General features: G+C 34.6%; 1 protein-coding gene across 2 annotated transcripts in view; it reads right to left on the bottom strand.

The window, feature by feature from the left end:
• The window catches only part of LOC136971987 (microtubule-associated tumor suppressor 1 homolog), a 53,830-nt gene extending 32,060 nt beyond the window's left edge, over positions 1 to 21,770 (bottom strand). For both annotated transcript variants that reach the window (XM_067266515.1, XM_067266516.1), the window contains exons 1-2: positions 21,527 to 21,770; positions 3,085 to 5,918 (exon numbers count right to left, since the gene is read on the bottom strand). In XM_067266515.1, coding sequence (XP_067122616.1) covers positions 3,085 to 5,918; positions 21,527 to 21,535 — 2,843 coding nt within the window. In that variant the 5' untranslated portion in view covers positions 21,536 to 21,770. The remainder of the gene's footprint in view (positions 1 to 3,084; positions 5,919 to 21,526) is intronic.
• Positions 21,771 to 25,060: the final 3,290 nt, after the last annotated feature.

Below are 25,060 nucleotides of genomic sequence, written 5' to 3'. Positions count from 1 at the left end.
AGCGTTAAGCGGGGTCTTACTGTATGTGCTTATGTTCTGTTAAGTTTAAATCCATATCTGAGGACGAGCCTTATTGACTCATCTTCAGATACAAAACTTTTGTGAATCTTAATGATTCAGAAACATTTAAATAAAAGCTTAAATAAAAAGACCTCTGTAAAGAAGTAGCATTCTTCTGTGTATAAATGCGGTAATTTTTTTACATAAATAGTACTTTTGATTTACAATGAGTGTAGATCAATACAAAAGTCTCCTTTTTATAAAGTTCTGTTTATTTTTCCTAAATTTATTTTTACACTGCAGTTTAAATATGCTATATTTGAGTTTTTATATGTAAATAGTACTTTTAACTCCTTAAACAGTTAAATTGACTTTTTCAGTAGGACAATATGTCTAATATAATATTCCGAAAATGCTAAGTAATGTTATGAAAGATATTATCCAATGGCTGCACTGTAGAAATGAAATACAGTAGAGAGTCCTTAATCCGAACGATTTTCAGTCGGACTGTGTCGTGCCGAATCGAACGTTTTTGATACTAGATTTACTTCTAAAGTATAATTTTCATGTTTTTATATTCTTCAATATATTTATTTTGTTTGTACAAAATAAAGAAATAATTTTTAACGCTACAATAGCCTTGATTATTATCATAAAAATTTTCGTTAGACTTAAAATCGACGAAAATTCAACATGAAGCCACATGCAAGGGAAAAAAATTTCAACATCGAACAGGTTAATATATTTTTTCGTACATAATCGGTTTATCCGAACAACCCCAGTCCCCAATTGATTCGGATGAATGACACTCTACTGTATTCAAAGTGGTTCCATTGACATTTAACATATCTTTAAACATTTTAATTAATTCAGCTACAAATGGAAACACCCCCTTGGTCAAAATTCTAATTTAAATTTATACAAGATTATATGGCGCATTCATTTTTGAATATTGAAGGTTTCCAACAACCAGAAACAAGTCTTAGAAGCAGGGCCGCGCCGTGCTATGATACAGAGAGGCGCCGGGCGGCACTGCATCGGGGTGGCATAAACGGCATTTAAGGGGTGGCATTTCAAAGACTCGCATCATACTGAGAAAATCTACCACACGGCTCTGCTTAGAAGTAGACTGAAAGCATTTGTTTGTATTAAATTTATTGCACCAATCAGCTGGGAGAATCTTAAGGTTAGAATGTTTTTATTTTTATTTACATATTGGATTAGTTTCATAGAAGATGAATATTTAATATTAACTAAATTTTCTATGGATGTAAATTTTAATATTGGGTGTACTATAGATTACCACGTATGGAATTTCAGGACTTTGAGTATATATTTGAACTCAGGGGACCGAGACGAGTTCAACGGTACCCTATTTTTGGACCGGAGACGAAAAATAAAAAATACTTATCATACTTTTTAAGTTACCATACTTTTTTAATGCTCTCATGAAGACAGCACCATAGTTGCTAGTACTGCCATCTTGCGGTAAAGTCTGCAAACCATGACATTGGACTACGGTCATCTCCAGTAGGGTTAAACACGCGATACGAGAGAGGAGAGTGCGACGCGACTTCCGATCATCGCGCGATCGCCATTTCAGTTAATGTTACTTATGGCAGCGAATATGGCAGCCGTTCCCACTGTTTGTGTTCTTGACTGACCTCCCAGAGGGAGCCACCGGCAGGCCACCATGTGCTAAATGTCACTAGTTATTGATTCACGGTAGTTCTTGAACAAAGTAAAAAAAAAAGGGATGGGAAACGTCTACTAAAGGCAATTTTAACGGCAAGCGACGCGACTCCTGATTGCGACAGCAAGGCCGACTTAGCAGAGAGAGCAACGCGACTCCCTATCATCGCGCAATTGCTGGAAAAAAGTATGATAACTTTATTATTTTTCGTCTCCGGTCCAAAAGTAAGGTATCGTTAAACTCGTCTCAGTCTCCTGAGTTCAGATATATACTCAAAGACCCGAAATTCCATAGGTGGTAATCTATAGTATCCCCTTAATATCTTTTTATGTCTAGTTTATCCATATAAAAGTGTTGTTGTGATGTCTACTAAACAAAAGTTATTCAAAATACAGTAGACCCCCCCTATAACACGGTAGATACGTTCCGTGTTATATGAATCCGTGTTGTACGAGTCACTTAAATACATGAGCCAATCACAGCCCGGCACGTGTGAAGTTTAGGGGCTATGGCTGTTTGAAAGGTTTTCTTCCATAAAATTAACCGATTCTAGATTATTTTGATTCAACATTTCCAAAACATGTATAACTTTTTGGGAATAATCCATATAAACTATGCTATAAACAAAAAATTGTAGGATTACTTACCGAGCGTGCACCGTTTGACGACGCCATTGCTTAAGCTTGTTTTCGTTGAGGAGTGGCTCGTCAAACGGTGGGCACGTGTTTCCCGATAAGTTATTTTTCTGAGAAAAATTCGCCGAACTTTGGAGACATAATTAATATAAATATAATTTTTATGGCCATTAAATAATAAATGTTTTTTAGTAGGTCTGCTGCCCATTTAAACTCGACGGTTTGTACAATGTCTGCTATTGGTCCAGATTTGACCAATCCTGTCGCGACAGGAGTCAGCGATGACATTTTACCGTGTTATACGAGCCTCTTTTAGCATGTTATACGAACACAATCGCAATTTTTTTGTCATGTTATACGAATCCGTGTTATATGAACCCGTGCTATAGGAGGGTCTACTGTATATCAAAGTTATGATGTACAATATAATTCTGTATGTAAATTATAAAATAAAAAAAGTTTAAAATCAATTACATTGTCTTTTTATAAAAATTTTTAATTTTAATAAAACTTTCTGCATCAAAATTCTAAATTTTCAAGTATACCATTCCTGTTAACTGCCATTTCACCTCTTTGAAAAGCTGTTGGTTCACAAGAGCACAGCTATCTGCATTCATCTAAATAGCAATATGCTAAAATTCAAAGTACCGACTAACTGTTAACTAATGGTACTTAACTCTTGTAATTAAACTCATTTTAAATTTCTATATTAATTTATTAATATTAAACCATACGTATATTAATAATACCTCTTACCTTTGATGCTCAAAAGAATTTCTCATCGTATGTGACGAATCGGATGCAACGTCTTCGTTTTCAAAAGAAGAATTTACTCTTAGAAAATCTGTTTTTTGAGGTTTTTTTGTAATTATTTGTCTAGCTCCAACTAAATTTGTATCTATTCTACTTTTAATTTCTTTCTTTGTTTTCGATTTTGTCTTTTCTTCGGCGAGACTGGCTGCAATTTTAGAAGTGACCGCTTCCCATCGACTCTTTTTGGGAATACTTTTTTTAACTTGTTCGTTATCGTTTTTCGTTTTCGTTTTAGATGTCGTGGCCTCGATCATTGCCTTTATTTTAGACATAACGTTTTTCTTGGGCGTCCTAACGATATTTTTTTTGTCCGTATCCGTCGCGGATGCTTTATCTATTTCTTCTGTATCGGTTTTATTTTTTGGTAAATTTTCTTTAGGTTTTAATTGTACTTTTTGGACTGGTTTTTCAGAGTATATAATGGAAGGACTTCTGGCAGGAACTGTAGTACTTGAATTACTTTCAATAATTGTGTTTTGAGCAGAGTCACTTACATCGTCTCTATCAATGTCGTCGTTAACAATTTCCATTTCTAGATCATTTTTATGTAAAATATGAGATTCCGACCGAAACTGATGTAGGTCCGAACAAATGGCTTTTTCGAACATATGACAGCTTTCGTCCGATGCTTCCATCGGCCATCTGTCTAACGTATTTAATTGACTTATATCTACTTTTTTAATATTTGAATTATTTTGCAAACTTAAGTTATTTTCCTGATGAACTTCGACATCATTACTCAGAGTATTTGTGATATCATTTTGTCCAAATATTTCATCTCCATCTGCTGATAAAACTATGCCGGAATCAACAACGCGACTATTTTCCTTCTGATTAACGTCGTCGAGAACAGTACAGCTATCACGACTGGAAGTCGAGAATCGTTTTAAATTTGACGTTACTCCCGTTTCACTTTGATTATCAAATTCTTCGTCTTCTTGATAACCGGTATCTGTACTTCCTAGCGTGTGTAAAGATATTGGACGGTTTTCTTGTAAATTATCTCTTTGTAAATGATCGTCGAAATTTTCACAGGAATCATTTACAACATTTTTTTCACTAATAGTATGATTATCGAAAATAGAATCTTTATTAAACGGACACATTTCTGCCGTATATGCTAGAAGCGAATTATTTTTATCTTTATATAATTCATTTTCCACTTGCAATTGACTTTTAGGAATTTCTTTATCAACCAAAGAATCTGATTCGTGATTTACGTCATTTTCATCTACGTTGTTAACATACGTTTCGTCGAGAATGCCTTGTGGATCGATATCACATACCAATGTATCGGCATCTTTAGTTGTTACGGATTCGTTTTCGTCGTCTGTTTCTGGATTAGTATCCGCGTTATATTTATTAGATGCGTCGTAATTGTCGGTAAGAATATTTTCTTTGCATTTTTCTAGTTTGTCGATGTTCTCGACTACCAGTTCTTTATCTGAAGATAGAAACGTCGAATCTTCGTTTTCAACAGAATGCTTTGTTACAGAAACTTGAACACCACTAATATTTTCCGGAGTATATTCAATAGTAATTCCTTGAATTGCTTCGTATTCGGGTATATCGTTAATATCGTCACAAGACTCGGAGTTGGGAATATTTAAAGTCTCGATATCTATTATCCCGGAATTCTGATTTTCTAAACATATAGTAAAATCTTTCATCTGATTTGGCGTGAGAATTCCCAGACTTTCGTCTAAATCTAAAGATATTTGATCGTCGTCGTATCCGTTAGAATTTTCCAACAATTCGTTTGGCATTGATGAAGAATCTACTTTCTCGATGAAATCGTTTAACGAAAACGTCCTATTGAAATTGTCTTTGTTATCTAAATTTTCTATTCTGTTATTTTCCGTTATTATGGGACTCATATTAAATGTAGAATTTAAATTTTGATCTATTTCGTTTTCTTTTAACGAGGATGAACTCTTAGTCTGTTTCAGAGATGTATCTTTAATATTAAAAGTAATATCAAAACATTGCGATTTCATTTCCGAAGACAGTCTGCTTCTTTTTGCAAAATGTTCCGGCGACTCGTCGTCTCTAATTTCAATGGAATTATCGACGTTAAAGATACAATCACAACCAACAGTTATAACCTGCGTCTTATTATTAATGCTGTAATCTTTAGAATCTGATGAATTACAAGAAATTTTTGATCTCTTCCCGTAATACTGAGAAACTGGAGACTTATTATCTTTTTCTAAATTTTCATCAGATTCCAAAAATTTATTTCCTGAAATCTTAGATATCAAATTCTTGGCAGTTATTTTAGGAGGAGGTAATTTTGATTTTGTGCAAGGAATAACTGTATTTTCTTTTTTTATTTCCAACATTTCAATATTATTAGAACTATCATCAACTGTAATTTTTTCAACTTTAGAAACAGGAGCAAATATTCCAAAATTTGCTTTACAATTAAAATATTCTACACCATCAACAGTACCATCATTTTTTCCAACAGCTTCGTCTAATTCGACGCCACACCATATACCATTAGCGAACTTTGTTCTGCCATAATATCGTAACACGCCTTTTTTAACCCCACCGATACAAACTCTTTGACCGATTAAGTTATGCCAATACTCGGGAGATTTATCACTAGAAAGCTCTTTCTCGGACGATTCGCAATCCATACTTTCGTTGCTGCAATCTTCTCTGTTTGTGATAACCGTAGGCCGTAATGTTCGAGCGATTCGAGATTTTTGCCATCCGCTTGTCGTCGACAGAAAAGGAATTCTACTTTCTTTACCATCTGTTTTTTCTATATTCTAAAGGAAAAACAATTACAATTAGCAATTATTCTACAAAATACTCATCTATTTTAAAACAACATAATACAGAATATACAAGGTGCGTCTGAAAAAGTTCGGTGAATGGTCCCATAGTTGAATAACGTGCTGGTTAGGATGTTGTGCTTACGCAGATGTAGTGAGAGACTTGCCAACTAGTGCCCCCTAGCGTCGAAATCACGACAGTTAAACAGAAGTGCGCGCAGCAAACAATGCAACGCAGTCAGTGTGTGAGAAGAAGTGTCACTGCGAAATGGAGCAATGCATGAACATTACGGCACTTCCTCGTTACACGCCAGGTGACAGTTCTTCAACACTCTCCATATTCTCCAGATCTGGCACCTGTAGTTTCTTCTTGTTCCCCGCCTGAAAGGCTTACGCTTTTCTGACATTGCACAGATCCAAGAAAGTGCGACAATGGTGCTTCGTACAATACCGAAAGAAGTGTTTGCTCACAGCTTCCAGCAGCTGTATAACCAATGTCAAATGTGTGTTGTCGCTAATGGCGATTACTTTAAATGCCAGTAAAAGTATTTTGTTTGTATCTCTTGTTTCCTTTATTTTATGAGACCATTCACTAAACCTTTCAGACACACCTTGTATTACTTTCAATGCTGAATAAATCAATGTATCTTTAATAGTGAGTAAAGTTCAAGGAATAAATGTTTTCAGTCTGGTTAACAGACCATCTTTAGAAATGGACAGTCGAAAGCGGAATCTTTTCACTTTCAACTGTCCGCATCCGAAGATTAATTTCAATTAGATCTAAAGCCTAATTTTATAATAAAAATCATTATTTTAAGTAAATTATACTATAGAAAAAACGAATCCTAGTGAAAAAATTTCCATACAGCTCTTAATTTTTAAAAATATATTATAATAATTTATTATTATAAAATTAATAATAAACCAATTTAACCAAAATAAATCAAACAAATCAACGAATGTATATACAGTAGAGCAGTGTTTCTCAAACTTTTTGGACCACGACCCCCCTTCTGCACTTAAAAATTTCAAAGGACCCCCGAAGAATGAGTGTGTGTCGAAAAACATCCCGGAGGGAGGGGGTTAGGCTCGTATTTAAATATTTATATTCTTTTTATTATTTATATGTGCAATTTATTTAAGTAGAAATTATTTCATATAGTTTTTATTTCTATTATTTCTAAACATGAATCCATAGAGTAAATTTATAAAATATTTGAAAAAAATTGATCTAGAATCAATTTTTCAGCGACCCCCCTAATATTTTTCACGACCCCCACTTTGAGAATCACTGCAGTAGAGCATCAATTATCCAAATACCAATCAACCAAAACGTCGGTTAACCGAAAGTGTTTCAGTCGGCAAATTCAAATTTCTGGCACTGCAGCACTCTCCCCCTGCCAACCTAAACTGTACGCCTACTTTAATGTACTACTTTATGTAAGGTATGTACTTGATACAAAATATATACGATACAGTTTTGTGTTTAATATATTTTTTCGTAAAGGATCAGTTATCCGAACAACCCAGACCCGAATTGTTTCGGATAATCGATGCTCTACTGTATATATACTGTATATATAACATCAAATGACTTTTAGATGGGTACAGCATCCATCCGAAAGGTCCCAGAGAGAATAACGAACATCAAGTGATATCAATCGGTAACTGGCAGCAAATCAAATCAATTGACAAAGAATTACATTTCATACATTTTATGTAAATGCAATTGAAATTATTACCAAACAGTTTTTGATTTATATTAAATATCCATTAAATACTTACAACAACTTTGTGTATAAAAATAGTTTTTCTTGATTAATAAATTATTGTAATTCATGTGTTTATCTGTGTTTAAAATGCAATTTTATAGAGTGTAAGTTTAAATCACAATTACAAACTCATCAGACAGCTTTTCCTTTCTCTAAAATCACCAAGTGCTTATTTAGAAAATGTGAAAAATCCTTTTATGCTTGCCATAAAGATTTCTCCAGAAACACAAAGATATGTATCATTTAATTCACTCCCATTTTCTTACAGCGACCCACATTTTAATTCATATTATTAGACACTCCTACTTGAATTTCTACTTGAGAAGTTGGTAAGTTTTCAGTGATTTTCCTCCCTCTATATAATAACTCTCAGTGAACTATTTAAAAAGTTCTGTTTAGAAAACGAACAATCAGCATTTAAACTCGTATCAATGAAGGTCATCAACATTAGAACTTTTTCTATTTAATTTTAGCATTTACTGTTATTTTGGTGGTATTGGAGTATTCGGCTACTTGGCTTACAAACCAGTGCCTAATGCTATGCCAAATGATGAGCAAGACATAACTATAGAACAAGCTAAGGTGTGTCCCATAATTGTCTGTGTGGCATTTAGCCATAATATTGTATATACATGTTAATGGTAAGTCTAGTATTAATTGTCTGCTCTGGCATTTTTCGTTTTCCTATTCCTATATCTTTTAATCCTTCGCTTTCTTATCGGACGCACCGAAAACGTTCTGAGAAGAAGGCATGGAGAAAACAAAGAACAAGCACCCGGAGGTATGTTTGGGGTGTGAGATAACGGTCATTCTAGATGACGACTCGAGAGTGAGCAGACAACTAGCGAAGATGCTTAGATTTTCATCACGAAGGTGAGTCGATGAACTAGAGATACGTTTGGAAGAAGAACTTAGCGTTCTGAATACAAGAAGTGAACTATATCCATTGCTTATTCTGATATTATTGATGGAGAATTCCACATAACAGTATAGCAGCGGGTTGGGACGCGGATTCTCCACCCGAAGGCACCAGAGAAGAACGATGTTCTGGGTACCCACGTGATCTACCCTCTCTTTATATCTAACATCCCTTCTATCCTCTTCTCCCTCTCTGAACCTTTCTTAGTTTGTAAGTTACATTTAAGTCTTAGTTATAGAATTTTGGAGAGTACTCCATTACTCCATTGTCGCGAAACATGTTCCCATTGTGTGACACCACGTGTCTTAAGCCTTTGTTCTTACATTGTACGTGCAAGAGGTTTTGAGTCGGAATCCGAACCGATTATTGTACTGATACTACGCATAATAGGTAAAAGCTTGGATTTATTGATCTTTGTTCTGAGAATAAATATTGATTTGCTTTGTGTTACATTGCATGTTCTCTCCTTTCGTGGTCAATGTACCATTACCGATCTTAACAGCTGTCACTTAAAAAGTTTAAAATGAAATTTAAAATTCTTTAAGTAATAAAAATGATTTATTACTTTCATACTCTTTCTGAAAATGGGTATAATATATGAAATTTAAATATGATCATTTGTAAAAACAAAATTTTTATGAATACAGTAGATTTGATATGTTAAAGCCATTGGAGCATTTTCTTACAATCACCACTATATTACTGGTGTAAAATTCAATAAATAGTACGAGTAACAGGATCGCTTACAGGAGATCTCCGACTGTTTTCTCTTGTTTAAGAAACAATAAGGACCAATTGGATCGAAATAATATCCCAGGGATATATTCTGTCCCTATTTACTGATCATAGAGTGAACCGTCCTGGTGAATATATCGGTGCGACTGCACATTGCCATAAAACAAGGATCAAGGAGCATAAATACACCATTCAAAAAGGCCTCTCCAATACAGCATTGGCTGCTTTTGCCATTGACAGTGACGTCAGGATGGACTTTAATAAGGCAAGATTGCTACGACGGTGTGAGGACCAGGCCAACCTAAAATATCTCGAATAGCTAGAGATATTTAAAGCATTCGGGAGGGGAACAGCCATCAATTTTAAAGAAATGGACTCGTTGGTGGCAGTGTGGAGGGCATATTTTGACAAAAAATAGATCGTCATCAAGTTTGTCTTTATAATTTATATATACATCAATTTTTTTTTTTAAAATAAGAAGCCAGTTTGAAGACTAATTTTTAAAGCGCTACATTGAGCATGCGCATAGTTTCAGAACGTGCTATTTTTTAAATTTTTGGAAGGTTCGTTCTTTTGCATTCTTTTACAAACATTTCAAACACTTAGAAACCCGATGATGGCCGTTAAAAACGGAAGAAAACGTTCATTTTGAGGAGAATTAATTGCCGGTTATAGGTAATTACTTTATTTATCGAGCATTTTCTTGTTTGAAGATCCAGAAGGGACCTCCAATTTTTTCACCAAATGGAAAGAGTTGATTTTCAAACAAGGTTTGATAAGCAGCAGCATTGAGTCTATCACTAACACAGGCAAATTAATTTCACCTGAAAATCCAAACTCTGCCAAACCATAACACTATCAACTTCTTTCTGCCTCTTAAAATACAAATTTCTCTACACCTACTGAATTTTCCAATTCATTGTAAAACTATTCATACTTTTATTAATCTATTATATATTCTACTGTCAGTTTCTACATTAAAAACGTTCAAAGTAAAAAATATGTAGAAGAAACTAAAACATCTTTACATCTTGCCACGTCCTTCTAAATAAATATCTGGCTTGCTTAATGCTGTCCGAGAGTCGAAAAATTTATCCGGTTTGCAATTCTACCACGTCGATGCTGTTTTTAATGCATTAAATGCTTCGTTCCACATAGGTGTAGTGAAGCATTAGATGCATTAAAAGTTTGTAATGCTTACTCATTGATCATGCTTTTCTATTTGTACTGTAGTAAATATAACTTAATACTAGTATTGATAACAATATCACACCTACAGAAAAATCATTGATAATCATTACTATATAAACTTTCCGACGTTGATTTTAGTTAATCAATTTTTCAGATAATTGACTAATCAATACTTTACTGTAACTGCTCTTTGCATTCCATGTGATTTCTACAATAGCCTTTTTGTTAAAAAAAAAAAAAGGATTTTTAAAGCCTTTTTGTTGTTCTGTGAGTATTATATGATGATGTATTTCATTTGTGATGCACGAAATGAGTATTTTATAGAGTAGGAAGGCATGTGAATGACAACACCAGAGACCTGTTATGGGCTCTGGTGTTGTCATTTTTTTGAAATTCGTGATGTCCTGTGTAAGGAATTTTGGCATGTTTTATAGATTGTTGATTACGTGTAAAATGTTCAGCTAGTTCCTGGTGCAGAGCAGTGAATATTGTCTGACCAAGTATCTTCCAACTATGTATATTGCATTTTGGATATGTATTTGTTTATTTCCCCACAGCATAATTGGGGTATTTGTGCATGTTTTCTTCCTCTTTGATCCAATCTTGCTTCATTTTTATGTGATTAGACTAGACCAAAGAGCAGACCAATAGTCTGCAAGTTCTATTTCTGTTAGCATATCATTTAGTCATCTACAGAAAAGTTCCTCGTTGTTTGTGAATAAATTATTTTGTTGTTTTTGCAGCACACAGGTCTAATATCATTTGTCTTTTTGACAGTTTTTGCTTGAGAGTATCAATGTATTTCTGTACAAATATATTATGTTGTGTATATGTATATATATTTTAACTTTCCTAAATATTTTCTTAACTTCTTCCATTAATTTTGATGATGTGTTATTTTTAATATATTGTGTCAGTCTGCTTAGTTGTTGTCTAATGTTACTTTTGTCTTTTAAAAAAGATCAATGGCTGAATGGCTACTAAAGTATTTTGACTAAATTTGTCTATATTGTCCATTGCGTGCGAGTTTGTAATATGTTTGTGCTCATGATGCAGTAGCCATATTTGGGTCAGTGCTGCATTTACCATTGAAGGCAAAAGGAAATTAAGACTGATTTTTGAAACACGAGCATTTGTTTATCCCACAAATGCAGACCTCGTTAATCCAGACAATGTCCGAGGTGGTAGTATACTTAGAACACGTCACAACAATCTTATTTTTTTCCTATGCTAAATTAGTTGCATATCTAAAACTACATGTTTATAAATCAGCACTCCTCCAATATGAGAAACAGACACTGTTCAGCAGCTACCAATCTCAATCAGACACTTCTTGTAAGTCATTCTTTGCTTCATTTCACCTTGTAAATCTTACTAGCATGAATGGCCCTACAAGTTTGAAAGCTTCTACTCTGTCATCGTTGCTCCATGGTTCATTGGAACTACTAAGCTCTCTCACCTCAGTGGGATGGTAGCTAGTAAGTGAGCTATTATTATATATTAGTTATATATATATATCTTATATAAATACAGTTTCAATAGAGAATGCGGCTCTCACATCAATCTGATAAGTTATATATATAATATATATATATTCTGTTGTAACAAGGTTTGGCCAGTCCTGGTATAAGCAACAATATAAAGGCTTATGCGTGATCTAGGAAATCATGCGTCACTATCAACATTATTTTTTTTTACATTCAACTTACAATTTGATTTATGGTGGAAATCTTTGAGTGGAATTTTGTGGTAAGTCAAAAGCATATATTAAAAAAACTTAATACAAAAAAATCTTAAATCCAGTTTTAAAAAACTGAACGTTTATTAATGGAACGAATGTTTTTGACCATGTATAACAGGGGTGGCAAATTGGAAAACCTTTTTGAGCCCATGTGCCAAATGTAAAAAAGCTGATTATAAAAGGATAATCGGGTGATAAACCAAAAGGATGCTCGAAAAAAATAGACGATAAGTCAAAATCATACGATACGTTACGTGCCAGATGATTTCTCCTTACTTGCCACTCTGGGCACTCGTGCCACAGATTTGCCACCCAACGTATAATGACCATCTTCGGGATCTAGTATGAAATACAATAAACAGAAAAATGCAAAATTTGAAATTATAAGCATTGTTATATTCCATTCTTTATATATGACAGAAAACTTTCATTCTGTTAGTAAACGTTCCAATTTTACTGGATTTAAGGGTTTTTGGGTATTAATTTTAGTATTTGCATCCAGTTTTTGAAGTTTTTCATTTTAAAAATCTTTTAAAAAATTAATATGACGTAAAATCAATTTTTCTATTTTACTCTTCCGTTTATTTTTGATTTTGTCTATTTGATTACCTTAAATGTAATTTAGAAAAACGTTCAAAATGTTTTTAAACTCCTTAATGTAATTTGCCGACTGTACTTTAAAACCGTTTAAATCTTTGGATTAACGTTCCTTGAGAGTGCTCGAACGTTATTTGATTTTCTTCTAATATTTGTTTAACTTTTAAAATAAATTGTTATTACTTCAACAAATAAATTTTAATTTCTCTAAAAGCAGTTTATTTTATTTCGGTTACTGGTAATAAAATAAGTAACCACTATATATTTCGTTCAAATAATGATTTTTAATTTTACAAAAGTGTCTGCAGTCATTGAACTCTAAATAGGTTTCCGAAACAATACTTATAATTTAAAAATAGGCTAAATTTAATACATTTGTACAGACTATTGAATCATTTTTAAATTTCATTTGAAAACTTAATTCATTTCATTTATTCGTAATCAATTATTTTATAAATAACCCGTTATTCCGAACGGAAATTACTCCCATTAACGTAATGGCATCTTCCGTGTTTAAAATTCTTATTGATTTGTCTTAATCTATTAGTATAATGAATCTAATGTGCTTCTATAACAATAAATATATTAATACACAATTTCAATAATTTTACAATGAAAAAACAAAATTACCTTAAATGCAGAAAAATCTACAGGTGTTCCAATTAAGACAATCGTATCACAAACCCGAGTTTGTCTTATAATCATGCGACAAAGCTCAGTTGCCGAATGATACCTAGCAAATAAAATATATTTCTTTTGCCGACTGGATTTTGTCTCCCGATTAAAATAGCAGCATTATAAACGACTCGACCGACCGACCCATGTTGCCACCTCGGCACCTACACAATTACATTTAATGTTTATTTAAATCATTGATATATATTACAATGGCCGTGGTTATAAGACAAAATCATGATCTGAATTGGAACACCTATGGGTTTTCTGCATTTAGTTTCTAAATAGTTTTTATTAAATATCAAACAAAATAGCAGGATTACTTTATCAAACTATTAAGGCTAAATAATTACTAAGTAATTTGGCAGAAAGTGGGTGGTTAGGCTGCTAACTCTTGTTAAATTTAATAATTATAAATTAATTCATTGATTAAATTTAATTGTTCTGGAAGAAATGATTGGCCCAGAGCAGAATGCAAGCCCAAAATTCCTGCTTACTGTACAGACACATTACAGTTATGGACCTCAATATCTAGGACCGAGGTCTAATTTATTGAGTTTATATCAAACTCTGTACTATGCTGGTTGCATTTATTATATATATGCCAGGGTTAAAGAGTAAGAGAGCCATGAGGGCATTGGACACTGTCATCCTTAGTCAATGCTGTGAGCGTCCAATACAGTTGTATCTAAATTAATTAATTAGTCTGGAAGGAAAGATAGAACAGAGGTCTGGAAAATGTAACTTGCAATGCACCTAAACAGTAAACAGGAGATGTGGGTTCAAGTTCTGCTCCAAGCTAATCTTTCCTTCCAAATTATTCTAAAATTAAGCTAAATTTATTAATTTATAATTATTAAACAAGAGGTGACAGTCTAATTACTTATCTCCTGTCAAATCATTCAGTAATTATTTAGCCCAATAAAGGAATCTGGCTGTTCCTTAGTTAAAGTAAATATGTAATCATTTAATAGCAACAATTATATTTCATTGAACACACTAAAATATATCAATAAGTGACATAGGAGAGATATGATTAGTGTAGTCCCTGCCTTAGATGGCAATTGATCAAAGATACCCAATACTTATCAATATATTTATAGTGAAGCATCTAAAATCCACACAAATTGGGGACAGACCCATCTGGATTTTCGGTTTGTCCAGGTTTTCAAATTTGCATGTAAATTAGTATCCATTTTTCAACAGCCAAATCTGGATTTTTGATAGTCCAAATTTTCGCTAAGTTTTGGCTCACAAACTGTCGACGCAGTAGGAGAAATCGGAGACGAACGAACACCAGATATTTATTGTAATAACAGTATGCGTTTCAGTCAGTCAGTCTGTCCTTCTTCAGATATTCTTATTAGAAATTGTGAGTTATGGACTTCAGGCTTACAACACAACATTATGATTAGTAATTAAAATTAAGTTAAAATCACTTTATGTTGTAACATAAACCTCACATATTTTAGACACTTGTAACTCACAATTTTTAATAAGAAGAGCTGAAGAGGAACAGACCAACTGTTTGTAATGTATACCATCGTTTATCCATCTCTGTGTTATTTCTCCTACTGTATCAATAGCGTGCAGTAAGTCTTCCCGAGAACCAAAACTTAGCGCACATATTCAGTTATTGTTTATCGTTACTATAATCAGCAGTGCTCACAGACTATGAAAAAGGGAACACAAGCTATAAAAATGGGCATTATACATCAGTGGCCATGGCACCTGCCAAAAGTAAAAGAAACAGTAGTAAATTTTCCAAAAATATTTTTTATATTAAAATTCATTTTTTTATTTATATTGTGTCATGCGTCCTATTGCTATGCTAATTACAAATTAGCATTCGTGTAAGGTAGGAATTTTACCGAATTGGCATTAAAAATTTTTTATCCGTTCGACTTGCTCTCCCCGAGATTAAATCTCGAGCGTACCGCCATTATACATTATACAAGAAGCTTCAAACTACGATTCAACATTGGTTCGGTGCTCCCACGAGGCAGCACCAGTTGCAATCGGGCTAACTCGGCCTCGAAAACAAAGAACGTTGCTTGTTTTTTCAAGGCTAAGTTTTGGTCAACGTACAACCAAATTGTACGGTACAATGGACAAACATTGCTCATTACTTTCTTTTATATTTACAGACTAGTCTAGAAGTCACGAATTTTCTGTTGTTTGTCGACAATGGAATTTGAGACCCCATTGGGGATTACGAAAAGGGCATTGCAGATAAAAGGGGGGGCACGTGTCCCAACGTACGGGCACCTCCGATTATAATATATATAAAATATAAATAAGCTTTTTACTTTTCACCAAATTTTTTTACTATATCACTAATTTACATTATATATTGTGTTACAAACTGTACATATTCTAACGTAAGAATTGTAGTAATATGTTTCAAATACTTTAAAACAAATATATTTAGATAAATTGAATACAAAAGAATACAAGTAACAAAATTTATATACACGTACGGTACTTAAACAACCACATTATCCAAACCACACGAAAACGACGACGAATAAAAAAGTAATTTGTTAGTGAACTATTTTAAATGAATACAAGTAAAACTGGCACCGTAATGTAGAGGACCATGACCTAACTTTAAAAAAAAAAAATTCATCTCAAATATACAGAAATGAGGTTCCTGAAATGTGGTATTCACACTCAACACATTGCTAAAAACCAGAAATGCAACCGGATCATTATAATGCCTACAAGCCTATTAGTCAAGTCTTTATCTACGGAATTTTTATTCAAGTAAATGTCGAAAACATCTAATATTAATTTAACAATCTTTTTTTTTTTTAGCCATTGAACCTAACCAGGCTGAATAAGCTTAATGTTACCTATGGTTCCAAGATGGCGGCTCATCTCTGATTCCAGCAAATAGAAGGGAAACAGTGGGGGCGCACGTTCTAACCTAACCTAACCTATTCTAATAAATTACCATAATTATTACCAACAAAATTATTAGAATAGGTTAGGTTAGGTTAGGTTAGAACGCGCGTCCCCACTGTTTCCTTGCTGGAATCAGACGAGCCGCCATCTTGGAACCATAGACATTAACCGAATAATTTTTTTGTGAAAACAAATAAGACGAGCGCACGAAAATTTGCAGCACTTTATTTAAATGTCATACGCGTTTTAAATATAGCAAATTTCTCCGGTGTTTATCGTACGAATCGATTTTTGAATCGCGCGACTCGGCGACATACCACAACTGGAGAACACAATAAACGATTTTCAAACTAATAAAACCTAGAGCAATTTCATTATATTAAAAAAAAAGAAGAAGAAGAAACTTAATTAAGTACAAGTGAAACCATTCACGGCCTAACCGAGTTCGATTTTATATTTAAAAAAAAGGGGGGGACATTAAATATCATTTCTGGATCCCTCGCTGAAGTCGGGAAGACGACTGTTATCAACTTTAAATTTTTTTTTATCTGCCTAGTTACATTATTTATTGCTACACGCCAGTATCTTCTTTCCACACGGCAGCTGTTATTAGGATTTTTAACTCTTCTCAGAGTATAATGACACCGTGGTTTAACGAATGCGACATTTTTTTTTTTTTTATTGTTCTGACTTCATCCATCTATAAATCTGCCAAAGTATCGAACAGGTGGTTGGAAGATGTTTATGGATTAATGTAGAGAAATCCTTACTGACAGTGATGTATAGATCGCGTAACGAGTACATATCCTTTGTTGAATAATGATTATATAATAAAAAAAATGACTGATACGATCGGTTTAGAGAGACGCGAGCTATTAAAAACACTACAAATACGCGTCTTCGATTAATTCCGAAGAGTTTTATATGGATTATTTTGTCACACTTCGAGAGAATGAGAAAAACAAAAGACTATTGTGTACGTCCACTGACCTATCATCACTATTTAACTCGAACCACCCACCCATACTATTCAACCTCTTTATGAAAACACTCATTTCCGCTATTCCATGATATCATCATTATAATTCTAAACTCTCCGCGTGGTAAAAATAGATCCCAGTTAGAGGCTAACCATTCTAATTTGCATACGATCGAAATATTTATTACTCGTCCCCATTTTTTAACGAAATCTAGGTTCCACTTAACGTTATCCCGGAGATATATCTCGAAACTGGTACTGATTCGCAGCACACAAAAGGGGCTTCAAGGTTATATATATGTACACTAACTGGACAATAAGCACGAAATTTCCTAGTACCAGGCTTTTCACACGGCAAAAAAAAATTACTCATTTTCTAAATAAATATTTCAGGTACTGGAAAGCCATTCATATAAACACAAAGATGGAAGAAGGAAAAAAAAAAGCAGCGAGTGTTTTCGCATCGTCGATTATAGAATAGTGTTTCACACGTCACAAATGTACTCGGGTAATCAAATGTCAAGCAGGTGCATTCTACAAATAAATCGACCATTCGTAGCTTTTTAAACACTTCAAAAAAATACAGTAAACCCCGATTTAACGGAAAACCATTCTGGGAGGATGGATTAGAGTCAATGTACTGTACATTATATTATTCATACTTATACTTCATAACATCATTTTAAATTCGTTAATATATAAAACTGTATAATATACACTCGATTTAACGTACTCCCGGCGATAGCGCACATGCCCTTTCCCCCAATTATTCCGTTAAACCGAGGGTTTACTGCACTTCGCGATAATAAGATAATGATGCCGCTCATTTTCTCAATAAGGCCCAATTAAATTTCGTAAGACATTCGGCGGAGGCACTTAAAACCGCGCGGATATGGTCGGAAAATCTTTATTTTAGTGTATTTAGAAACGATCCGGTTAAGATGGCGATCAACGGCTCTGGAGATCCGGGATCGATTTCGGACAGTCGAAAAACCGAGAAATTTTTCGGGGTTTGGCGAGAGACGAGGCCCGACATATACGGACGGGCCTCGTCTCTCGCCATCCGTTGTGGGCCTGTCCGAACCCGTAATGGGCTCGCTAAACAAGGCCCTCTTAATACCGCAAAAGCGGAGAGAGTTGTTTACAGCAACACGTGGGCGATGCAAACCCGAGAGGACTTCTACGGAAACTAGCCCCTGTTTAGGTTTTAGGTGTTACAGACGTCAAGAGAACCCAAAAAATCCCTTTGGTGAGGTGTGAATCCGCAACCGGTGTTCGGTGGTTTTATCCACTCGGACACTGACGGGCACGGAATCTCCACAATTAAATATTGGACTAGATTTCACCAACGATAAATTCACATAGAGGAACTTCACGACAAATTAATTTAAAAAAATTAAGCTTGAGACAGTGTAAAAATATTAACAGCATAAGACATTTCATTACGTATGGTTCATAAACGAGTTTCTTTATTCGTGTTATATATAAATAGCTTTCAATTTTTAAAGGCAAGAACAATGGCATCATTCTTGCAATTTAGAAAAGCGTGTTTTTTTCCGATGGCAATTAATCTTGCTTGATTTCTCACACGATTTTTAAAATGACACAAGCTTAAATATTACAATTTGAAGTTTTTTAAATTACATTTTATTTACACTTCTATTATGATTTATAATGAAATTTTCGTAACACTAGAAACAGTGTTCTAGTGTTAAATCAACACAAGCCTTTTTTTGGGAGGTGTAAGGTCGATTCATAATTCTATTAAATATTAACTCTTCATACATATTACACGTATAATATGTATATGTTAATATACAGGGAAGTTGGAAATTTTTCCCTGATCCAGAGAAAATTCAGGGGCCCTTACAGATTTCAACCTCTATAAATTAATGTTTTTACTAATAAAAAATTAAATATTAAGAGTGTCTTTAATTGATAAACATTCTATATACTTCGTAAAAACTGGCAAAAAAAGGCTGGCAAGGCTAAGAGGGATCCTGTCTAAACACAAGCTCTTGGCAGCCCTGTTAATATAATATACGTGTATAAGGAAATATTATGTGTGTATTAAGCCATACCTCAATTATAATCCAAAGTAATTTCCTATAAACCAGGTGAAATATTTAAGTTATAAGCTACCAGGTGAGGTTTCTCGACAAATTTTTTCTTCCTAAAATCCTGGCTATTTTCTATGCCAAAGTCTCACCTGTTTCCGGTTGGGAAGAGGACGACAAACATTAAAAAATAAAATTAAAAATTCTCCCGAAATATCCTATAGAGCGATGGATAGGGCCTATATAAACTTTGAATGTAAATTAATTATTATAATTAATATAGAGGAAAAAATATTCAAGATATATTATTATAATAATTTAGCATAGATAAGAAGAAAGACCCTTTTGTTAAAGATAGAAAAACTCATTTTCAACTCTTTCTTTTCGTGTAGATAATGGTATTCGAAGAGAATGCACATGATGAAGCAATCGTCCGTTAAGGGGACAGTAATCACGAAGACCTACATGGCTAGCGATGTGTATTATCGGATAAGCCATAGCCATTGTAGTATTCTAATAACTCAATCTTCATACAGAAACTCAATTTTGCACGATCTACTAAATTTCAACGTCAGAAACTGAATTAATTCTTCACTCGCAACACTGTAGATGATAAATTCTACTGTTTAAATGAAATTATCTATCGTATTTAGGTCTACGCGTACAGACCATTCCCGAAATTCGTACCGTACACCCTAAAGCGCGCCGTTCAAGGGCACATCCTACGCCGTTACGTAATGCAGAGGTGTGGAGGAAGTGATCGGGCCAAAAAAATATTCTCTCGACGTGCCGGAACCGATCCCGGCTATCAACAAAAATAGCATTATTGCAGTTGATAATTGTGCGCCCATACAGCTATGAATCGTCCTTGAATGTAGGATGTGTTACGTTCTCAACAGCCTCTTATTTCCTGTATAAAAATGATCATCCGCCGGTTTGAAAACTGCGATTTATATTCATTATAAACGGGTGTAATTCCCGCTGCTAAAACGTACCCCCCCGTACTGTGTTTCTATTTTTACTTAAGTACCCATCAGTAAGATAAGTGCGCTCTTTATCGCATAGGATACGATTTAATTATTTTACGGATGCAGAAACCGAAAACGTAGTTTTTGTTCTACACGCCATATATAAATATCCGTGTTTATTTTTTTTCTTTCTGGCATTCATTAATTTACATCCTGCAGTGATAAAAAACGATACAAGTATCAGCCGAGCATACATAACAAGTTATCCTTTTACTCTATCCGCACAAATGGTAGCGTATTGTGAAGAATATATTTCCCCATAACCGACATAAACAACTTAATACATTAATAAAAACACATCTGTATTCGGTTAATTTATTTTGGAAGATGATAATACGTATTATGAGAGTAACTTCGCCGTAAACTATCGTTTCCTCCTTTGTATTTCGGCAACTTAACTGTGTGAATTCGTCGTAAATACCGACATACACAGCGCTATACAGGGTTTGTATACATACGTATATATACACAGGATTTGTACACGTTAAACCACACATATACACATTCAGATCTTCCTGTATTTATTTTATTTTATTTTTTTTATAAAAGCGAAGTTACTGATCATCATCATCATCATCATCATCTTTACTCAATTACTGTTACATCTACGTAACGAAGAAATTATTATTGATATAAACAAGTATTACTTGTAAGATTACTAGCAATTGTAACACGGGAGAAAAAAAAAAAACAATACTGTAAGCATTCAGTACACAGTAACAATGAGTAAACACTTATCTAAATTTGTTTTTAGCGTAGTATAAACAGATTTAAGCCGATGATGACGGAGCCCGGGATGATCAACATCATCATCCTCGATAACGCGCTAAACAGCTCGCGCGCACGAGACAATTCGTACTTTTAAACACGTAAATCGATAATCGGCGGCGCGTATTTATTTATTTATTTTTTCGTTCATTCCGAGCCAAAATAATTAAATCGCGAGGCAATTTTAGCCATTTTTTTTTTCTTTCTTTTTATAATAAAATTACTCGACCTACCTGTTCCATCTTTGTCAACTTAAGCAAACATTCCAACAAATATTATTATTATTATCGTTATTATTATTATTGTTAATTTCTGTTTTTTTAGGAGGGTTAGCGAACTCTGTAACTAGTTAAATACATTCTAAACACGTTAATAATTATTTGACTTAAGAGAACGTTTCTACCGAACATCTCACAGCGACATCCATGTTGTTTATCGACCGTCGCCTTCGCAACCACCGGCCGTAGCGGCGACATGTCCGCACTCGACCGCTACTCGCCACCTCATTGGTTAATATTACGCATTTTAAAATAATAAGCATAATTTTTAAATTAAATATATTATCGACTATCGAATAATTAAACGTAAAAATATTTTAATTATTTTAATATAGTTACGTCATTCCAATACGTAATAACGCGTTAAATCACGTGCGATAGTCTCGTATTTTTTTCTCTCTGTTTCTCTCTCTGTCTCTCTCTTTCTACAATGGGAAAATTATTTAAAATTAAAAAAAATGTATCGGTATTTTTTAAATTAAATTAAAATCGCTTCTAAAATTAAATATTTAATTTTTCATTCGTAAATTAAATATTAAATCGTAATATTAAAAAAAAATTATAAAATATTACAGACGAGAATATGTTAAAGTTTAAAGTCATATTCCCGACGAAACATTTTTTTTTTTTTTTTTTTTTTTTTGGTAATATTTGTCGTCGGTTTATATATATTATTTCTGATTTTTTAATTTATATTAATATTATTTAATTTTCCATTAAGTGCATGTGAATGTGTGCGCTCCCGTCGATGGTCTCCAGTTACTGCACGCAACTAACCTAAATAGCTTTCGTTAAGACAAATTAGATTTTCTCGTGAAGAGCACAATTAAAATTAACGATTACGTCACATCAAACGATTTATTCACTTGGAAAATATTTAAGCGATAAAAAACGCTCGAGCGGAAACGTGGGGCCCCGGGGCACTCGCGGTTGTGGAGAACCCCGGCACCGTCCAACGCCACGTAGAGTCCTGTACTTTAAATTCGTACGGGATTTATAAATGCCGTATTGTTTTCTTTTTTGTGGGGCCCCTGGGCCACCCGTAAATCAGGCCCTCCAGTCTCGGAAGAATTTACTTTCGAAATTTCTTTAAAGATAAGAGCGTCGTCGGACAGACTGCTTTCAATTTACTTCTTCGTTTTTTTTAGTTTTTTTTCTTTTTTTGTTGCGGTCGATTCGCAGATCGAAATTCGGAGAAATGGCCAACGTCTTCCCGACATTTAATATATGTATATACGTAATGGATACGTCCAACATCCCGTTAGGAACCACTTGGAATTGCGGGCATTTCGCGCCCACCCATCGATTAAATTATTATTAAATCTAACGATTTAGCGTAAACTTTTCCGGGTTTTCTTCACGTGTCTAACACCTAAACGGGTGCCAATTTTCTTAGAAATCCTATAGAAAGGCACCCTTTTGCACCATGTGTCACGTTGCCCCGTTCCGATCCTTTCGTGCCCATCAGTGACCTAATGGATAAAACAACCCAACACTCAGGTGGTTGGTCGTGGGTTCGCGCCTTTTACGGGTTTTCTTCACGTTTGTAACAACCTAAACAGGGGCCAGTTTCCCACTAAAGTCTTTCCGGGAGGCATCCCCCTCTGCAGCGGTAACCGAATAAACCAAAACCAAACCAATCCTTTCGTTCGTCGGGATGTAGTCGTGACGTAATCATCGGCCGGAGATGCGCACTGTACACAAGAAGTTTCCTCCCCTATCGAATTTCTCCCATAACACTTCTCTTGATAAGTTTTTATTAACCGGTGTTAACGAACGAATAATTACATTCGGTTTTACGGCTGTTGCCGTTTATATAAAATTTAAAGTGAAGTATTTTGGGGGCCCTTTATTCGTGTGGATCCAGGCGGATAATAAATTTCTAAAGTATTTTTTTTTTTATTTATTTCGATAATCCGAGCGTAAGTAAAATAAGGGGGGAAGAGTTGATGGTGACGATAATTCCGAGTACGGTTAGTGTGGAGGTAGGACTACAATAGGATTCGATCTACTTAAGAGAAGCTTTAGGTATGTTTTGCCTTAACAATTGGTAGGGCCGGCCGGAGATTCTGCGGCCCTCCGGAAAAAGTTATTAGTGGGCCCCAAAATATTTGCGAAAACGCTACACGATACTTACGCGTGGTATTATATCAGTATTAAATCATCCTTGTTTACATTTTCCGGGAACTTTTTGAATGCCCCTGTGCAAATTTGAAAGCGCTGGACCCCTCCGCTCGATCCGAGGCCCGAAAAACCAACGTCTGAGCTGACGATTGAAGTTGGCAATGCCAAATTTTTCGTGTCTCGTGTGAGCCACAGTGGGTACTAGACACGAGACACGAATAAGAGCCCCGAAATTGAAAAAAGTAAAGCAATTATTTATAAGTACAGTAATCCTATGGATACAATTGAATATTGTAAGTTTACTATGTAAATTATATAGGGGAGGCCCCAATTTTCTGCGACAAAGGTACGGGAGATGTTAATTAATCTTAACAACTGGGAGTTCCTAACGAACGTAGAAAAGACTCGAATTTTATATCTTCGAATATTTCCACCGGAATAATAATAATAATAATTCCTCCCCCTTACAAACCGACTTCTACCGGAATGTCGCGAGCGATTTCTCTTTCTAGTCCGTCGATTCTGTAATTATATTATTCTTTATAAAAATACCAAATTTATTTCCGCATTTACTACACGTACGCGTCGTAAGTAACGTATTCTAGCGCGTGTGTAGTAATGCGCGAAAACGCGTTGGTACGTGACCAAAGCCATCCACCCGGGGTAAAACGTTCGAAAAAAAGAAAAAAAATAAAATACGGTTACTTTCCATGTGGAAAACCGAACATTGGTAATCTCGCTTTTTAACATTCCAGGGCTTCGAACGTGTTATCAAGAATCATTAATCCAGATGAATATTCCTTAACAGGGTCTTCGAAAGATTGGTACGGGCCCTCTTCTGCCTTTAAACAAATGAAATATGCCTACTTACAACGTCTCTTTATTAATAAATAGCGGCTTTAAAGCAGTAAAAGTTAATTTATAGGTGCCTAGTCGATAACAGATTTATCATTGTCTTTATCGCCCTCTTGGAACCCACCAGTTGTGCATTAGATAAAACTGAAGTTTGTCGCGGGTTCGTGCCTCGCCGGTTTTCTTCACGTGTCTAGCACCTAAATGGGGGCCAGTTTTCCCCGTAAAAGTCCTCCCGAGAGGCACCTCCCCTTGGCAGATCATCCATGTGTTGCATTGCCTTATCCCGTTACATCCTCTCTTTCACGTTACGGTGGAAAACATTACTTAAGCTAGGAAATTATCTTCTAGTTTTGACAGTTAGGACCATCTGACTAGAGCAATTCTTTTTATTTTTGTAACCCTTATTTTTTTAGCCATATTATCGAACGTTATATGCAATTAAAGAGGGTGGGTCCCTGCCCACGTGCAGCCAGGGTATCTTTTCCTATTAGTCACACTTTGGTATCGTTA

Source organism: Centruroides vittatus, unplaced genomic scaffold, assembly GCF_030686945.1.
Source record: "Centruroides vittatus isolate TY-2023 unplaced genomic scaffold, ASM3068694v2 contig_2747, whole genome shotgun sequence".
NCBI classification, from domain to species: Eukaryota; Metazoa; Arthropoda; class Arachnida; order Scorpiones; family Buthidae; genus Centruroides; species Centruroides vittatus.
This window is presented reverse-complemented; position numbering and strand designations above follow the sequence as displayed.